Consider the following 15,099-nt stretch of genomic DNA (forward strand, 5'->3'; position numbering starts at 1 on the left):
CTTCCACCCTGCGGTGGCAAAAATTACTTCCATGGCGTTTTGGATCCGTCTTGAGAACTTAACAATTGAATATTATCATCCCGAATTTTTAAGAAAAATTGGTAATAAGTTAGGACGTCTCCTCCGTATAGGTAATATCACACAAACAGTGACTAGAGGTAAGTTTGCAAGGATTTATGTCCAGTTAGGCATCCATAAACCGTTGCCAGAGGTAGATGATGGGGTGAGGAGATTGCCAGAATACACTATTTTTAATCTATTCTTAGATAACTTTGAATCTAAGGTTATAACTAATAATCATATACTACATTTTAGTCCTATATTCATTTGAAGAGCTTAGAGACCATGGTAGTGCTTTACAAATAGTGCACATTTTATTGCAATGAATTATAAATTTTTCCCTTGTGTAAATCTACTTTGCAGTCACTCTCTGATACTCGGGCAAAATTTTTCACATTTCCAAAGTACCACTGTACCCACCCGATTCAACCAACATTTGCTTAGCAAATCTCAAATTCCCAAACAGATCAAAAAGCTGTGATCCCTCTAAAATTTCAACAAAAAACCATGAATTCTTTCTTGGAGTTCAAAGCTGAGCATGATTTAACAACTATGCATTGAGTTGTAACTAAACAATTTCATTCACACAAACAATAATAACCCACACATACACCCAAAACCGCATACATAATATGTATATTTCTATAAAGCAACACATACAAAAAGAAACGAATATAAAAATCATAGGAGGGGAATAAGAAGAAGGAACCTAGAGGATGGATGTCGCCGGTGGCAATTAATTAAGTGATAAAATATATGGGATGGTGAGTCTGTCCAAGATGCTCTCCTGATGGCGGTGGCAATAATCCAGAAAAATGGTAGTGTATGGATTTTATTCATCCACATGTTAATAAAGAACATGATCTTAAGCCATGGGTAAATTGTATTAAAAAAAAAAAACAATCTACAAAGTGGGTCAGTGATAGAATCCAATGAACCCCAACGCCAACAAAGAAGAGTTGTATGCCTTGATGTTCAAGATGATGTCGAATCTAATCTAAACAATGGTGAAGGAGGGAGCAAGTTCATCAACAAACAAGAAGTTTCCAGGATCTGGGTTCACTCAAAGAAGAAAAACGATCGCAACCACAAATCTGTATGGGTGTCCCTCCTTTTCTTATGAAATTGGTAGTTTCCACTTTATTGAGTGAAAATCGATATGTGTGTCTCTCATTTTTCTCATATATGCAATTTTTTGGATTATGGATCTTGGACTTCACAATAGTGAAACAAAGTATTTCTTAGGAGGCTATTTGATCTGTTTTATGTTATGTAGTTGCAAAATATGAGCATAATAGCAGCCAGTAGGGCCTCCAAGAATGAAACAATGTGTTTTCCAAATTAATTTGTTATAATCAGTCTGTTAAGTTAAGTGATTTAAACAAACCACCAGAAATTACAAGTCATATCTATCTGATTGCCTTGAAATAGGTCGGACGAAATCCATCTTTATTGAGGAGTTAAGAGATATATTTTACAAGCATGGGACTCCAAATTGGCGGAGAGTTGTCCCTGTACTGATGATTGTGTTGAATGCTGCACAAATCAAGGAAGCTCTAAATAACACTATAGAAGAGTATAATATGCCTTCTCGCATTTTTGGAAAATAGATAAATCAAATCAAATCCTAGTTACAACCTACAAATCTTACCGCCCATAAATCTCGTGCACTGACAACAGTTTCTGGTTTGAGGCCTATATCAGACCAATAAGCAGTAACCGTCGCTTTTGATGAACCTCTGTTCCACAGGATTATTGCTACCTTGTTATCACTGAGAGGACCAGCCCAAACCTACATACAGATTTTATTTTAGAAACTTTTATGTAATTATATCTTATAATATAATTAGACGTTTAACTATGGATGAAGAATTGATTGACTCCATTTATGCAATGCAAATTCTAGCAGTAACAGTCCATTATACTTTGCTCAACCTTTTGTTTTATTATTATTATTTTTTTAGTTGATGCCCATGATTTAGCCAGTTATACATGCACAAAATGTCACATATATAAACATGGATTCATATATGATAAATTTATATATATACTTGATGGGGGTCTAAATTAAGTTTAGTTCGTCCATGGTAGTTGTCCACAACCAGATCACATCCAGAACATTTTATATGGAAGGAAGCCCAACAAAAGCACCACAAACATAAACAGTGTCCGTCCATGAATATCGTGATTGTCCAAATTAGGATGATCATCCATGGCACAAGGGCATGGACGACCAAATAACACTTAGCTAATTTCAAAGGAGCTTTCTATAGGTTCTGTGTAATCAGACTGCCATCTACCATTCCAAAACATAGGGATGGGGAGGATTCCCCAAAATCCGCTCTATTTTCTCCATTAACTCCACACATCCCTTATGATTATAGTGGATCCGAACAAGTAGACCCACTCCTAACTCTCTATAAAAGGACCAAGTCTTATTCAACCAAGGTAAGTTCTACTATTCACTAATTCACCATCCTTGTGTTCTAAAGAGAAAACTTACTTAACCGTCGGGGCGTCCTTGGCCAGTTCACACCGGTCACTATTGATAGTCTCTTTTTTCTCTTTAGGTCATCAAGCCACCACTGTAGCCTAGAGCGTCCAGCCTACTAATTCTTGTACATCATCAGTTGGCGTCGTTTGTGGAAAGTAAGCAAAGTCTCTAAGTGTTAACCACCTTGCTTTCCAAGACAAAAAAGGCCACATGGTTTGGACTAGGTCGATGGCCACTAGTCCAGAACACCAGGAGAGTGAAAATGCCTCCAGTCATCTAAATCGTACACCAGCTCCATAATTGATGTCCGTCCAACAACAAATGCAATCCATGACAGCTACAATGGTGGACTTGATGCAACAAAACCAACTCACTAGAGAAGTCAACAAACAGCGACGCGGTAAGAAGCACGGGGCAAAATTCAGAGAATGGATAGGCATAGAATGGTGTTGAAGGAGGACATCAATCCAGAGGTATCGTCACTTAGAGGGTGCCACACTTAGAGAGAGAAATGAACCAGATGAAGAAAGCCATGGAGGAGATGAAGGACTCCATGAGGAGAGAAAACCATATGGATGATCTCATCCACAGAACTGACTATCCATTCACTGTGTCTATCAAAAATCATCCTCTACTTTCCAAGTTAAAAATGCCTACCCTGGACACATATGGTGGAACATGAGACCCTTGCGATCATATCGCCACGTTTAAGACGACCATGCATCTCCAAGGCGTTCCAAATGAAATCATATGCAAAGCCCTTCTTACCACGTTGAAAGGCCCAACCAAGGTGTGGTTTAGTAAGCTACCACCAAACACCATAACTTCGTTCTAGGAGTTAAGTAAGTTGTTTGTCAACAACTTTGTTGGAGGTCAAAGGCATAAGCGTTCCTCGTCCAGTTACTGAACATAAAGCAAGGAGAAAACGAGAGTTTTCAGACTTACAAAAGTCGTTTTAACAGGGAAGCCCTGTTAGTAGACAAGATAGACAATAAAATCCTCTTAGTAGCCTTCTACAATGGTGTTACTTTGGATTTGTTCATCCATAAGTTATATGACTAAGAGCCACAAACGATGGCCGAGTTGATACACTCAGCCCAAAGTTTCATGAATGTTGAGGATGCAATTATTGCCAAGTACAAGAAGAAGGCTGAACGAGTGGACGCGATATGTACACCATCCAAAGTAAGACCCTTGTCCAAAGAAGGCCAAAACGGGGGAAAAAAGAGATTGAGATGGTAGTAAGGCATGATCGTCCTCAAGACGATATTCCAACTACATTCCCTTGAATACCTCACTTGACCAAGTGTTGATGCAAATAAAAAACGACATGTCCTTGAAATGGCCAGAGAATATGAAAGGAGATCCCAGCAAATGGAACAAAAACAAGTACTATCACTCCCATCGAGATCATGGATATGACATGGATGAGTGTTATGACTTGAAGCAGCAAATTGAAGTTCTCATTAAGCAAGGAAAATAAAAGAATTTCCTTGGACAAGACCATAAAGATGAAAGGCAACCATTTAAAGGCAAAGCGAAGGAGCTAGTGTGTCAGCCACTAGGAGAAATAAGGGTTATTGTAGGGGGAATTGCAACCGGGAGCTCGTCCAAAGCCAAGAATTCTTACTTGTGGGTAGTTCAAAATGTTCAACTCACTGGCTGCCCACTAAGGATGTCCAGAGTAGACGAGCCCGCTATTACTTTCATGGACGAAGATGCAAGGAGACTACATCATCCTCATGATGATGCAATTGTTATCACTTTGAAGATTGCAAATTACACAACAAGAAGAGCGTTAGTAGATAATGGGAGTTCAGCGGGTATCCTCTACTATTCAGCCTTCTAGCAAATGAGAATTAACAAGAAATTTATTCGTCCAGTGAATGTGCCTTTGATTGGGTTTGGAGGAATGAAGGTTCAACCAGTGGGCATTATCTCCTTGCCAGTAGTAGTTAACTTTTACCCACGATAAATCAATAAGGAAGTAAAATTCCCTGTTATGGATTGTTCATCTTCATATAATGCCATCATAGGACGACCAACTTTGAACAATTAAAAGGCTGCAACGTCCATCTATCACTTGTCTGTTAAATACTCAATGGAATATGGAATTGGAGAAGCACAACGAGACCAGCTAGCTGCTAGAGAGTCTTACTTAGTGATGTTAGTAGTAGATGAGCAAATGCAGATGATGAACATTGAAGAAAGAAGAATAGTTACTAAATCGATTGAAGTATTTGAAGATGTTCCTCTGGACCAGTCCAACTAGAGAAGTTTACTGGAATTGGAACAAGCATGGAAGAGAAGACGAAGCAAGATCTCATCCAATTCCTTAAGAAGAGCACATATGTTTTTGCTTGGAGCCACGAAGACATGCCTAGGATTGACCCAAGTGTGATTACTCATAGTTTATAAGCCCATCCGTCAGAAAAGAAGAGTGTTCACCCAGAGTGAGACAATGCCATCAAAGAAGAAGTCTAGAAATTGGTAACAACAGAGTTCGTTCGTGAAGTGGACTACCCTAATTGGCTAGCTAATGTAGTGATGGTAAAAACAGCTAACAGTAAATGAAGGATGTGTGTGGACCTTACAAATTTGAACAAGGCATGCCCCAAGGATAGTTATCCCCTTCCACGCATCGACCAGCTGGTAGACTTAATAGTTAAACACCAATTGTTGAGTTTCATGGATGCATTCTCAGGGTGCAATTAGATTAAGATGGACAAGGTAGACCAGGAGAAAACATCCTTCATCACAAGCCAAGGTTTGTTTTTTTACAAAGTAATGCCTTTTGGTCTGAAAAATGCAGGAGCCATTTATCAAAGGCTAGTTAACCAAATATTTCTTCCACACATTGGGTGAAATGTTAACATGCACATGGATGACATGTTGGTCAAAAGCGCGAAGGAGACGTAGCACCTGGATGACCTTCAGGAGACTTTTGACATGCTTAGACGATACAACATGAGGTTGAACCCGAGCAAATGTGCCTTCAGAGTTTCATCAAGAAAGTTCCTTAGTTTTAAGGTTTCACAGATTCATCAGGAAAGTTCACTGGTTTTATGGTTTCACAAAAGGGAATTGAAGAAAATCCTGACAAAATCTAAGTGATACTAAGAATGGAGCCCCCAAAGAATGTCAAAGAAGTCCAAAGCCTTACTAGATGAGTAGTAGACCTTAACAAGTTTGTCTTAAAAGCTAGTGACAAGTGTTAACCATTTTTTAGAGCATTAAGGAAAGCATTTGAATGGATGGACAAGTGTCAGCGGGCATTTGAAGACCTTAAGACTTATCTCACTTCAACTTCGTTGTTGAGCCTATCCAAACCAAGTGAAGAGTTATATCTGTACCTAGCAGTGTCCCTTCATGCAATGAGCTCAGCCTTAATCAGGGAAGAAGGAAAGGTGCAGAAGCCAACTAATAGAAAAGTTAGCTTTCTCATTGATAACAACAGCAAGAAAACTCATGCCTTCTTTTCCAAGCTCACATCATCAACGTCTTGACAGATCATCTGCTCAAGAAGGCTATGGATAAGTTGGAAGTAGCTAGACAACTGATCCAGTGGGTAATGAAACTCAGTGAGTTTGACATTAGATATCTCCCTAGAGAAGTAATAAAAGCCCAAGCACTCATAGACTTTATTGCAGAATTCACTCCTACCCATGATCAGCAGAGTAAAGAGGGGCAAAATAATGGATTGTCCATGTGGATGGTTCATCTACTTAGTATGTGGGAAAAGTTGGTATAATCTTGCAATCATCTAAAAGAGATCGTCTAGAGTACGCGAAACGTCTATAGTTCTAGATGACCAAAAATGAAGCTGAGTATGAAGCCCTCCTCCAAGGCTTGGAGTTAGCCAAGTCACTTGGAGTAGAGTTAGTTCTCATCCAAGGAGACTCGTAGCTAATTATAGGCCAAGTAAATGGAATATGTGAAGCCAAGGAAGAATGAATGAAGAGGTATTTGGGCAAAGTCAAGTAATGCATCAAGGGCTTCACAATGGCTTAGTTTCACCAGATCCTAAGGGAAGAAAACATGAAAGTTGATGTCCTAGCTAAAGCAGCATCTGCAGATGAGTTAGTTGATGACCAGATTAAAGTCTAGTACAACCATATTATAAACATTCCAGAGGTACATCAGATAGACGGAGAAGCCTACTAGACCACTCCCATAATGTTTTATCTCAAGGACGAACTCCTCCCCGAAGATAGAGAAGAAGCAAGGAAGTTAAGGGTAAGAGTGGCAAAATATGTCCTCATGGACGAGGTATTGTATAAAAAGGGGTTTCTCTCAGCTCTACTTAACATATTTGACTCTAGACGAGTCCCACTACATTATAAGGGACATTCACAAAGGTGCACGTGGGAATCATTCAGGGACAAGATCCCTCGTTCACAAGATAGTCCACGCGGGATAATACTAGCTGTCCATGCAAGTAGACGCCAAAGTATATGTAAAATCGTATGACAAGTGTCCACGCTACAGCAATATACCAAGATAACGATCAGAATACCTTACTCCATTGGTGGCCCCTTAGCCATTTGCCTAGTGGGGATTTGACAGCCTTGGTCCCTTTCTTATGGGGACAAGGCAAATAAAGTTCTTGGTGGTGAGGATCGATTATTTTACTAAATGGGTGGAAGTGGAACCATTAGTAAAGGTCACCAAGTAGAATGTCAAAAACTTCATCTAAAAGAACATTATTTGTCATTTTGGAATCCCTAGGGTGTTCGTCTCAGACAATAGGTTCCAGTTTGATAACACACCCTTCAGAGAGTTCTGCGAGCAGTTAGGAATTAGGAATCACTACTTCTCACCCTCCTACCCATAGGCAAATAGATAGGTAGAAGTTGCAAACCGATTCATGTTGAAGATCATCAAGACTCGGCTTGAAGGGGCAAAAGGGATATGGCCGAAAAAATTACCCAGCGTCCTTTGGGCATACAAGATGATAATGAAGACTCCTACTGGAAAGACTCCTTTTAAGAAAACATATGGAAGTGATGTAGTGATACTTGTGGAGGTTGCTTGACTAGCTACAAAGTGGCCCACTATAAGGATGAGGACAATTAGAAGCAACTCCGTCTAAGCCTTGATCTCATTGACGAGGTAAGGATGGATGCGGAACAGAGGGTGGCACGTTACAAGAACTTGATGACTAAGCACCATGATGTACTGGTCAAACCCAGGTGATTCAACATCGGAGACCTCGTCCTAAAAAGGGTGTCCTTGGCTACTAAGGACCCTGCTCATGGAAAGTTGGGACCTAATTGAGAAGGACCATATAGAGTCATCAACTACAAATTACGAGGATTGTATTATTTAAAAGCCTTAGATGGACGAAGGTCGGAGCATCCATGGAACATAGAGCACTTGAGAAAGTACTATCAGTGATGACTCATCAAGAAGGTCAGCATCGACGTCCTAAAATCTACAGACTATTAGTTCCTACTAGTAGTCTATTTATGTTATTTTTCAGCACTTATGTTAGGTTATGTTTTCTAGCATTTGAATTCCCTAAAAAGTACTAGCTACTAGCATATGTAATGTTTGTGGATGTTATTATGTTATGTACAAAGTTCCTAGTTTGTACATAAAGCATTTTGGATTTTCTACTAAGTGTTTTTAATCTATTATAGAATTAAAGTCCACAAGAAAGGCTAAAAAGCCATAGACGAATAAAATCTCTAGACGTAGAGATGTATCGTCAATAGCTATCCTTAGATGACATTCATGGACGGCAAAACACCAAATGGTGAAACAAATCCTTTAGGTAAAATAAAATAAAATGATAAAAAAACAAACAAACAAAAGTGCAAAAGGAACAAACACCTTTTCATACAGTCGTCAATAAATAGTAGATGAAGCAAAGCATGCAGGCAATAAGTGAAGTCCAAACCATGGACGAGAAAACACTTAGCCATTTGAATAAAGTAAACATGCAATAAGTGAAGTCCCAATAATGGATGAGAAAACACTTAACCATTTCAAAGTCCCTAAATAAGTGAAGTCCAATCCATGGATGAATGAGTACTTGAACAATAAAGCTACCAACAAAAGAAATAAAAACAAACAAAGATAGATGAGATTTGCATTTAAAAATAAAAAGGGTAGATGACCACTGTTCAAAAATCCTTAGAGTAATAAGCCCAAAAAGGCAAGTGTATAAAACCTCCATCCTTAAACATGGACAAAGTAAATGTACTTGGAGAAATTTAAAATGGTCCAAAACAACAGACCTCCCCCCCCCCCCTCCCCCACCCTAAAACAAGAGAGAAGAAAATGATGATGATGAAAAAAAAAATTTGCTTACAAATTAAACTACTAGGATAAACCACTGGGGCCAATGCCCCCAAACTTTGTGTCGTCTTTCGTGGGATGAAGGGTAAAGGCATTGTCTTCAATATTTATGTCCTATGAGCTAGTCTGGAGCAAGGAACTCTCAGCTATAATGGGGAGCTTGATGGAATCAAAATCCACCCAAAGAAATGCTTCGACAGTGTCCATACAAAAGTCCTCGAAGCCCACAACATGGTTCTTGTCTAGGAGGTCAGTAAACTCACTGGGACCTCCCGCCTGGGGAGTACGTTCGCAAGAATGAAACTCAAAGGAATTGACGAGGGCCCGCACAAGCGGTGGAGCATGTGGTTTAATTCGATGCAAAGCGAAGAACCTTACCAGGGCTTGACATGCCGCGAATCCTCTTGGCAGAGATGCGTGCCTTCGGGAACGCGGAGACAGGTGCTGCATGGCTGTCGTCAGCTCGTGTTGTAAGGTGTTGGGTTAAGTCCCGTAACGAGCGCAACCCTCGTGTTTAGTTACCAGCGGTCCGGCCATTCGTCGGGCACTTTAAAGGAACTGCCAGTGACAAACTGGAGGAAGGTGGGGATGACGTCAAGTCATCATGGCCCTTACGAGTAGGGCTACACACGTGCTACAATGGCGCATACAAAGAGAAGCGACCTCGCGAGGGTGAGCAAACCTCACAAAGTGCGTCGTAGTCCGGATCGGAGTCTGCAACTCGACTCCGTGAAGTCGGAATCGCTAGTAATCGTGGATCAGAATGCCACGGCGGTGAATACGTTCCCGGGCCTTGTACACACCGCCCGTCACACCATGGGAGCTGGCCATGCCCGAAGTAGGTAGCTTAACCACAAGGAGGGGGATTCCGAAGGGAGGGCTAGTGACTGGAGTGAAGTCGTAACAAGGTAGCCGTACTGGAAGGTGCGGCTGGATCACCTCCTTTTCAGGGAGAGCTAACGCTTGTTGGGTATTTTGGTTTGACACTACTTCACACCCAAAAAGAAGCGAGCTACGTCTGGGTTAAACTTGGAAATGGAAGTCTTCTTTCGTTTCTCGACGGTGAAGTAAGACCAAGCTCATGAGCTTATTTTCCTAGGTCAGAACAAGTTGATAGGATCCCTTTTTTGTCGCCCCTATGTCGCCACACGGGAGGGACATGGGAACGTAAAAAAGGAAAGAGAGGGATGGGCTTTCTCTCGCTTTTGGCATAGCGGGCCCCGACGGGAGGCCCGCACGACGGGCTATTAGCTCAGTGGTAGAGCGCGCCCCTGATAATTGCATCGTTGTGCCTGGGCTGTGAGGGCTCTCAGCCACATGGATAGTTCAATGTGCTCATCAGCGCCTGACCCTGAGATGTGGATCATCCAAGGCACATTAGCATGGCGTACTTCTCCTGTTCGAACCGGGGTTTGAAACCAAACTTCTCCTCAGAGAGGACCTGAGCTCGTCATTCTGCTTCTGAAGATGGTCCAAATGAGTGTCCTTCTCCACAATGTCTGCCCTCAACTCCTCAGAAAGGTTCTTCAACTCCTTCACCTTGTCCTCCAACTTCCTCCTCTCCCTAGCCTTACGACTTGACTCCTTCTCCATGTCCCTTATCTTCGTCTCCATCCTAATCCTCTCTTTATCCAAATTTGCAGCTTGCTTGGACATTGCCATGAACTTGGTCATAACCTACAGTATACGCAAAATATGTATCGTCAAAAGGTTACTTAAAGATGAAGTACGACTTAATATGTATGAAGAAAAGTTACCTTGAAGAGATCATGGATTGTGGAATGCTCAAATTCCTTGACGAACATATCGTAGCCTACAGAGACATCCTCATTTCTCCTTAGAAGAGTCAAGGGACCGTCGTCAGAAAGAGGGGCTTAAGAGAAGGGTTAAACGGTTTTGCATCAGGACGAAGGAGGGAAGCATCAACCTTAGTGACCACAGGTTTAGCAGTAGGAGTGGCAGGGTTAAGAACCATGACAGGAGTGGTGGATGGCATCAAAGAATCAACGTTCCGCTTCTTGTTGCCTCGACAGCTAGGAAGGTTACTTGTGTCTAGTTTCTTAGACAAAGTCTTCCTTTTTTCTGACAAGGCTGGAGGGGCAAGCTTCAGTGTGGACGGAGCAAGCAGACGAGTCTCGATAAGGACCTTGTCCCCAGACTAAATTACCTCATCAATAGTAGCAAGGCCTTTCCCCTTATTCTCCTTTATAGTTGCTATTCCTATACAAAAGAAAGAGGATCGTCAGAGTCTAGACAAACTAAATGAGTAGGAACTAGCAAAAGTGTAAGAAAATAGGAACTAGCAAAAGTGTAGGAAAATAAATAACTTATTTTCTTACACTTTTGCTTGTTCCATGTGGAAGCTTACTACTTTTGCACGAGCTTACGTGGGCAAGTAGTAAGCTCGTGGGCTAGTGCTTCCTTTGTAGGTTCAGGTCCAAGCCCCCAAGCCGCTAGGTGGTGAAGCGTCACTAAGGAATGGAAGGTCTTGTCAGCAAAGGAACCCACTTGTTGGACGCGGTTTAGGAAGAAGTTGGTTAGGGAAGATCGTCTTACAGCTGAAAAAGAAAGAAAAAAAAATGAACTAAGACAAGTATGATAGAATAAGTAAGAATGAGCTAAAAAAGGTAATGTAGCCTCAGAACGTAGACGACCCATCTCACTAGTGTAAGGAGGAAATGGGTCTCTGCCTTCCTCAATAGAGTTCCCTGCTCAATACCCAGAGACGAAGAACAACTTTGTCTTCCACCTTCTATCTAATGAGGGAAGGAACCTTATTAACATACAACTAGAACCACTAGCTGAAAACTGGTAGAAACCTAAAGATTGGCTTATTTTAGAGGGTTTATAACAATATAAGAACTTGTCCACAGTAAAAGGACAGTTCCCATCGAAAGCCTCTCTCCACAGCACTTGCATGGACACAATGATCCACCATGCATCGAGGTTGAGTTGGTTTGGTTCTATACCTAGCCTATGAAGAAGATCCCTAGCAAAAGCATTCAGAGGCAACCTAAGACCCCCTAACAGGTAAGCCTCATATATGCTAACCCCTGAATTCGGTACACAACACCCAACACCATTCACCAATAGCGGCAAGGCGGGGATTAACCTCGTCCAGGATTTGGTATTTATCCCTAAGTGTATAAAGCCTCTTCTCGTATATTTTTGAAGGAATGTCCATGGCGCAACAATACAAAATGTCCTCCTTACTACGGGAGGGGATGGACGGTTGGGCACTAGTGGATGGACTAGTGGACGACCTAGATGCTGCCCTCTGCCTCAACTCCTCCTGGAGAACCTCTAAGGGAACTCAAGGGACTCTAGACAAGTACTGCTCGTCCGTAGAATCACTACCACTACTACTACTCTCACTACTACTATCACTATTGTTGCTCTCATCCTTATACTTATCTATCTCTCTCTCATCCCTATCGCTAGACGAAGACACTACTATCTCAGCCATTTTGTAAAGAATTCTAAAGAAAACCTACAGACAAAGAAAATAGGATACCTGATTCTAGACGAAGAGGACTAAGGACGAAAGGAAACTTTTAGACGAGGCGTGAAGGACAACTGATGTTAAAGAAGAAAATATGAGAAATCTGAGAGGGTAGGAGAGGTATTGCTCTATTTATAGGCAACAAGGTGGGACACTGAAACGACGCAAGCCAACCAAAATACGTTATGTGGAAATTTTTTGAAGAATGAAACAATTCGACTTGTAGACTTCTAGGATTACGCCACATGTCAACATCTAGGACGTCTGATCCCAAATCACCTTGACATGCCACCTGGAAAATCCTTCGACCAATAAAAAATCACCACCTGTCAAGGCAACAGTGATATAGACGACACAAGGCCAAGGGGACAATTGATGGGGGTCCAAATTAAGTTTAGTTTTTCCATGGTAGTCGTCCATGACCAAATCGCATCCAAAACATTTTATAAGGAAGAAAGTCCAACAAAAGCACCACAAACATGAACAGGCTCCGTCCATGAATGTTGTGATTGTCCAAATTAGGATGGTCATCCATGGCACAAGGACATGGATGACCAAACAACACTTAGCCAATTTCGAAGGAGCTTTCTACAGGTTCTATGCAATTAGACCACGATCTGCCATTCCAGAACATGGGGAGGATTCCCCAAAATTTGCTCCATTTTCTCCATTAACTCCACACATCCCCCATGATGATAGTGGATCCAAACAAGTAGACTTACTCCTAACTCTCTATAAAAGGATCAAGTCTCATTCAACCAAGGTAAGTTCTTCTACTCACTAATTCATTATCCTTGTGTTCTAAAGAGAAACTTGACTTAACTGTTGGAGGGTCCTTGGCCAGTTCACACGAATCACCCTTGACAGTCTCTTTTTTCTATTCAAGTCATCAAGCCACCACTGTAGCCCGGAGCATCCAGCCTATTGATTCTTGTGCATCATTAATACTAATAGCCAAAACTTAGAGAAAATTTAATTAGATTTTAATTGGATTCTCAATTTTACACCATGTGTCCCATTTAATTTCTAATTTTGTGTCAAGTGAATTATTGGATGTAAAAATTGAAGAATCCAAATTCAATCAGATTCTAAATTGAATTTCCATTGGAGTCCAATTTTCCACCACGTGTTCATCTAAGTTTTTAATTTTTGTGGTAAGTGAATTATTAGGTGCAAAAACCGAAAAATCTAAAACCAATTAAATTCTAAATCATATATATATATATAATGAGAAACCATTACATATTTTAGAAATGTATAATTTTAAAAAAGTATAAATTTATACCATGTATAATTTGTACCTCTTCTAAAAAAATATAATTTAAACCGTATAATTAATGTAATTATTTTTAATGTAATTATTTTTAATTGTATCCGAGCATGTGCAGAAGACTACACACTAATGAAAATAATATGATAAAAGCTCACCTCTAAATTTCCATCCTTCTTAACCTTTTTCCCTTGAACTCCAAGTTTATCTGTCCCAATATAGCATCGTAAGCAATTTCAGATTTATTTGGGAAGATAAGCAATGTTTCTGATGTACCTTGATTAACTGCAATAACTTCCTTGTTGCTTAGTAATTCAAATGTCATATTGTCCATTGATCGAATATCGCATCCAATCAATAAAGGAGCCTATAAACATGAACAAAACACTGGTTTGATCAACTGAATATTTTAAAAACTGACATTCTAATTTAACATTTGGTATATGAATGATATCAAAAAAATTTAGTAATATTTGCCAGACTACCTTAGCTAACGCCCATATACTGAAATGTGCACGGTACTCCTCTGTTGTCATTCCTCCATTTCCAACTTCAAGCATATCAGGATCTGAAATCAATTAGTTAGTTGGAAAACTGACTTACCATTTATTATTCAAAAACTAACACTATCATAAGTTACTTTTACTTTTTGAAGCCAAGGGGCTACGTGGTACCACCTCGATCACTTGAAAATGGAGGGCTTACACAACTCATAGTTTCTTATTATCATAAGAGAAAACAATCCTCTGAATTATTTCTTATTACTCGAATAATAGAGGATTCATGTCAAAATTTTGGGTAATGCATATGGAAATGATAGAGAACAACATCAATGATTGTAATTATGATAAAGTCTAGAATGACATGCGTGTGTCCTTTTTCCTTCCATAGCTGACAACATACACACACATATACATACATACATACATACAAATATATATATATATATATTACACTACTCAAGATTTTTTATTGGATTCGAATTTTGACTAATTCACCGTTAGATTACATAATCTTCAAATGTTCTTTATGTTTGCAAAAAATTAAGACAATCAAAGATCAATAACTATGTCATCAATGAAATATTTAAAGTTCAAGTTTTTATTGTTTAAAATTATACATAAAAAATGAATTTATAAATTAAATAGTAAATAAATAAATAAAGTTTAGTACCATTCCATCCTCCTGGTCTAGCGTAAGATGCCCATTTGTCGTTTTGGTCTGCTCTAGATATCATGCTAAAAAACACATGTAAAAAAACTTTTCTTAGATTGAATCATGAGAATATATGACAAGGAACTTATTTCATTATTTTCAAATTTTGTGGCAAAATTAAGAATTGAAGCTGAAATTGTACCATAGCTTCAAGCATATTTGGATGAGTTTATTCTAGCTTATTTAACTTACATTTCAATTTTAATAGTGCGGTGCTCAAACCTGTGAGTGATACTTTCTCGGACGAAGGATTGG

General features: G+C 39.9%; 1 protein-coding gene across 5 annotated transcripts in view; it reads right to left on the reverse strand.

Moving 5' to 3' along the window:
• Positions 1 to 1,275: 1,275 nt before the first annotated feature.
• Positions 1,276 to 15,099, reverse strand: part of LOC142636082 (alpha-galactosidase-like) — a 31,688-nt gene continuing 17,864 nt past the window's right edge. For 2 of the 5 annotated variants that reach the window (XM_075810157.1, XM_075810159.1), the window contains 6 exons: positions 14,803 to 14,867; positions 14,115 to 14,197; positions 13,906 to 13,996; positions 13,788 to 13,837; positions 1,712 to 1,852; positions 1,276 to 1,596 (listed from right to left, as the gene is read on the reverse strand). In XM_075810157.1, the coding sequence (XP_075666272.1) occupies positions 1,510 to 1,596; positions 1,712 to 1,852; positions 13,788 to 13,837; positions 13,906 to 13,996; positions 14,115 to 14,197; positions 14,803 to 14,867 (517 nt within the window). In that variant the 3' untranslated portion in view covers positions 1,276 to 1,509. Of the gene's footprint in view, positions 1,597 to 1,711; positions 1,853 to 10,139; positions 10,535 to 10,614; positions 11,078 to 11,127; positions 11,416 to 13,051; positions 13,281 to 13,787; positions 13,838 to 13,905; positions 13,997 to 14,114; positions 14,198 to 14,802; positions 14,868 to 15,099 lie in introns of those variants that run through there. The other 3 variants (XR_012844250.1, XM_075810160.1, XM_075810158.1) reach the window with 3 other exon arrangements.

Source organism: Castanea sativa, chromosome 5 (assembly GCF_040712315.1).
Source record: "Castanea sativa cultivar Marrone di Chiusa Pesio chromosome 5, ASM4071231v1".
NCBI lineage: Eukaryota > Viridiplantae > Streptophyta > Magnoliopsida > Fagales > Fagaceae > Castanea > Castanea sativa.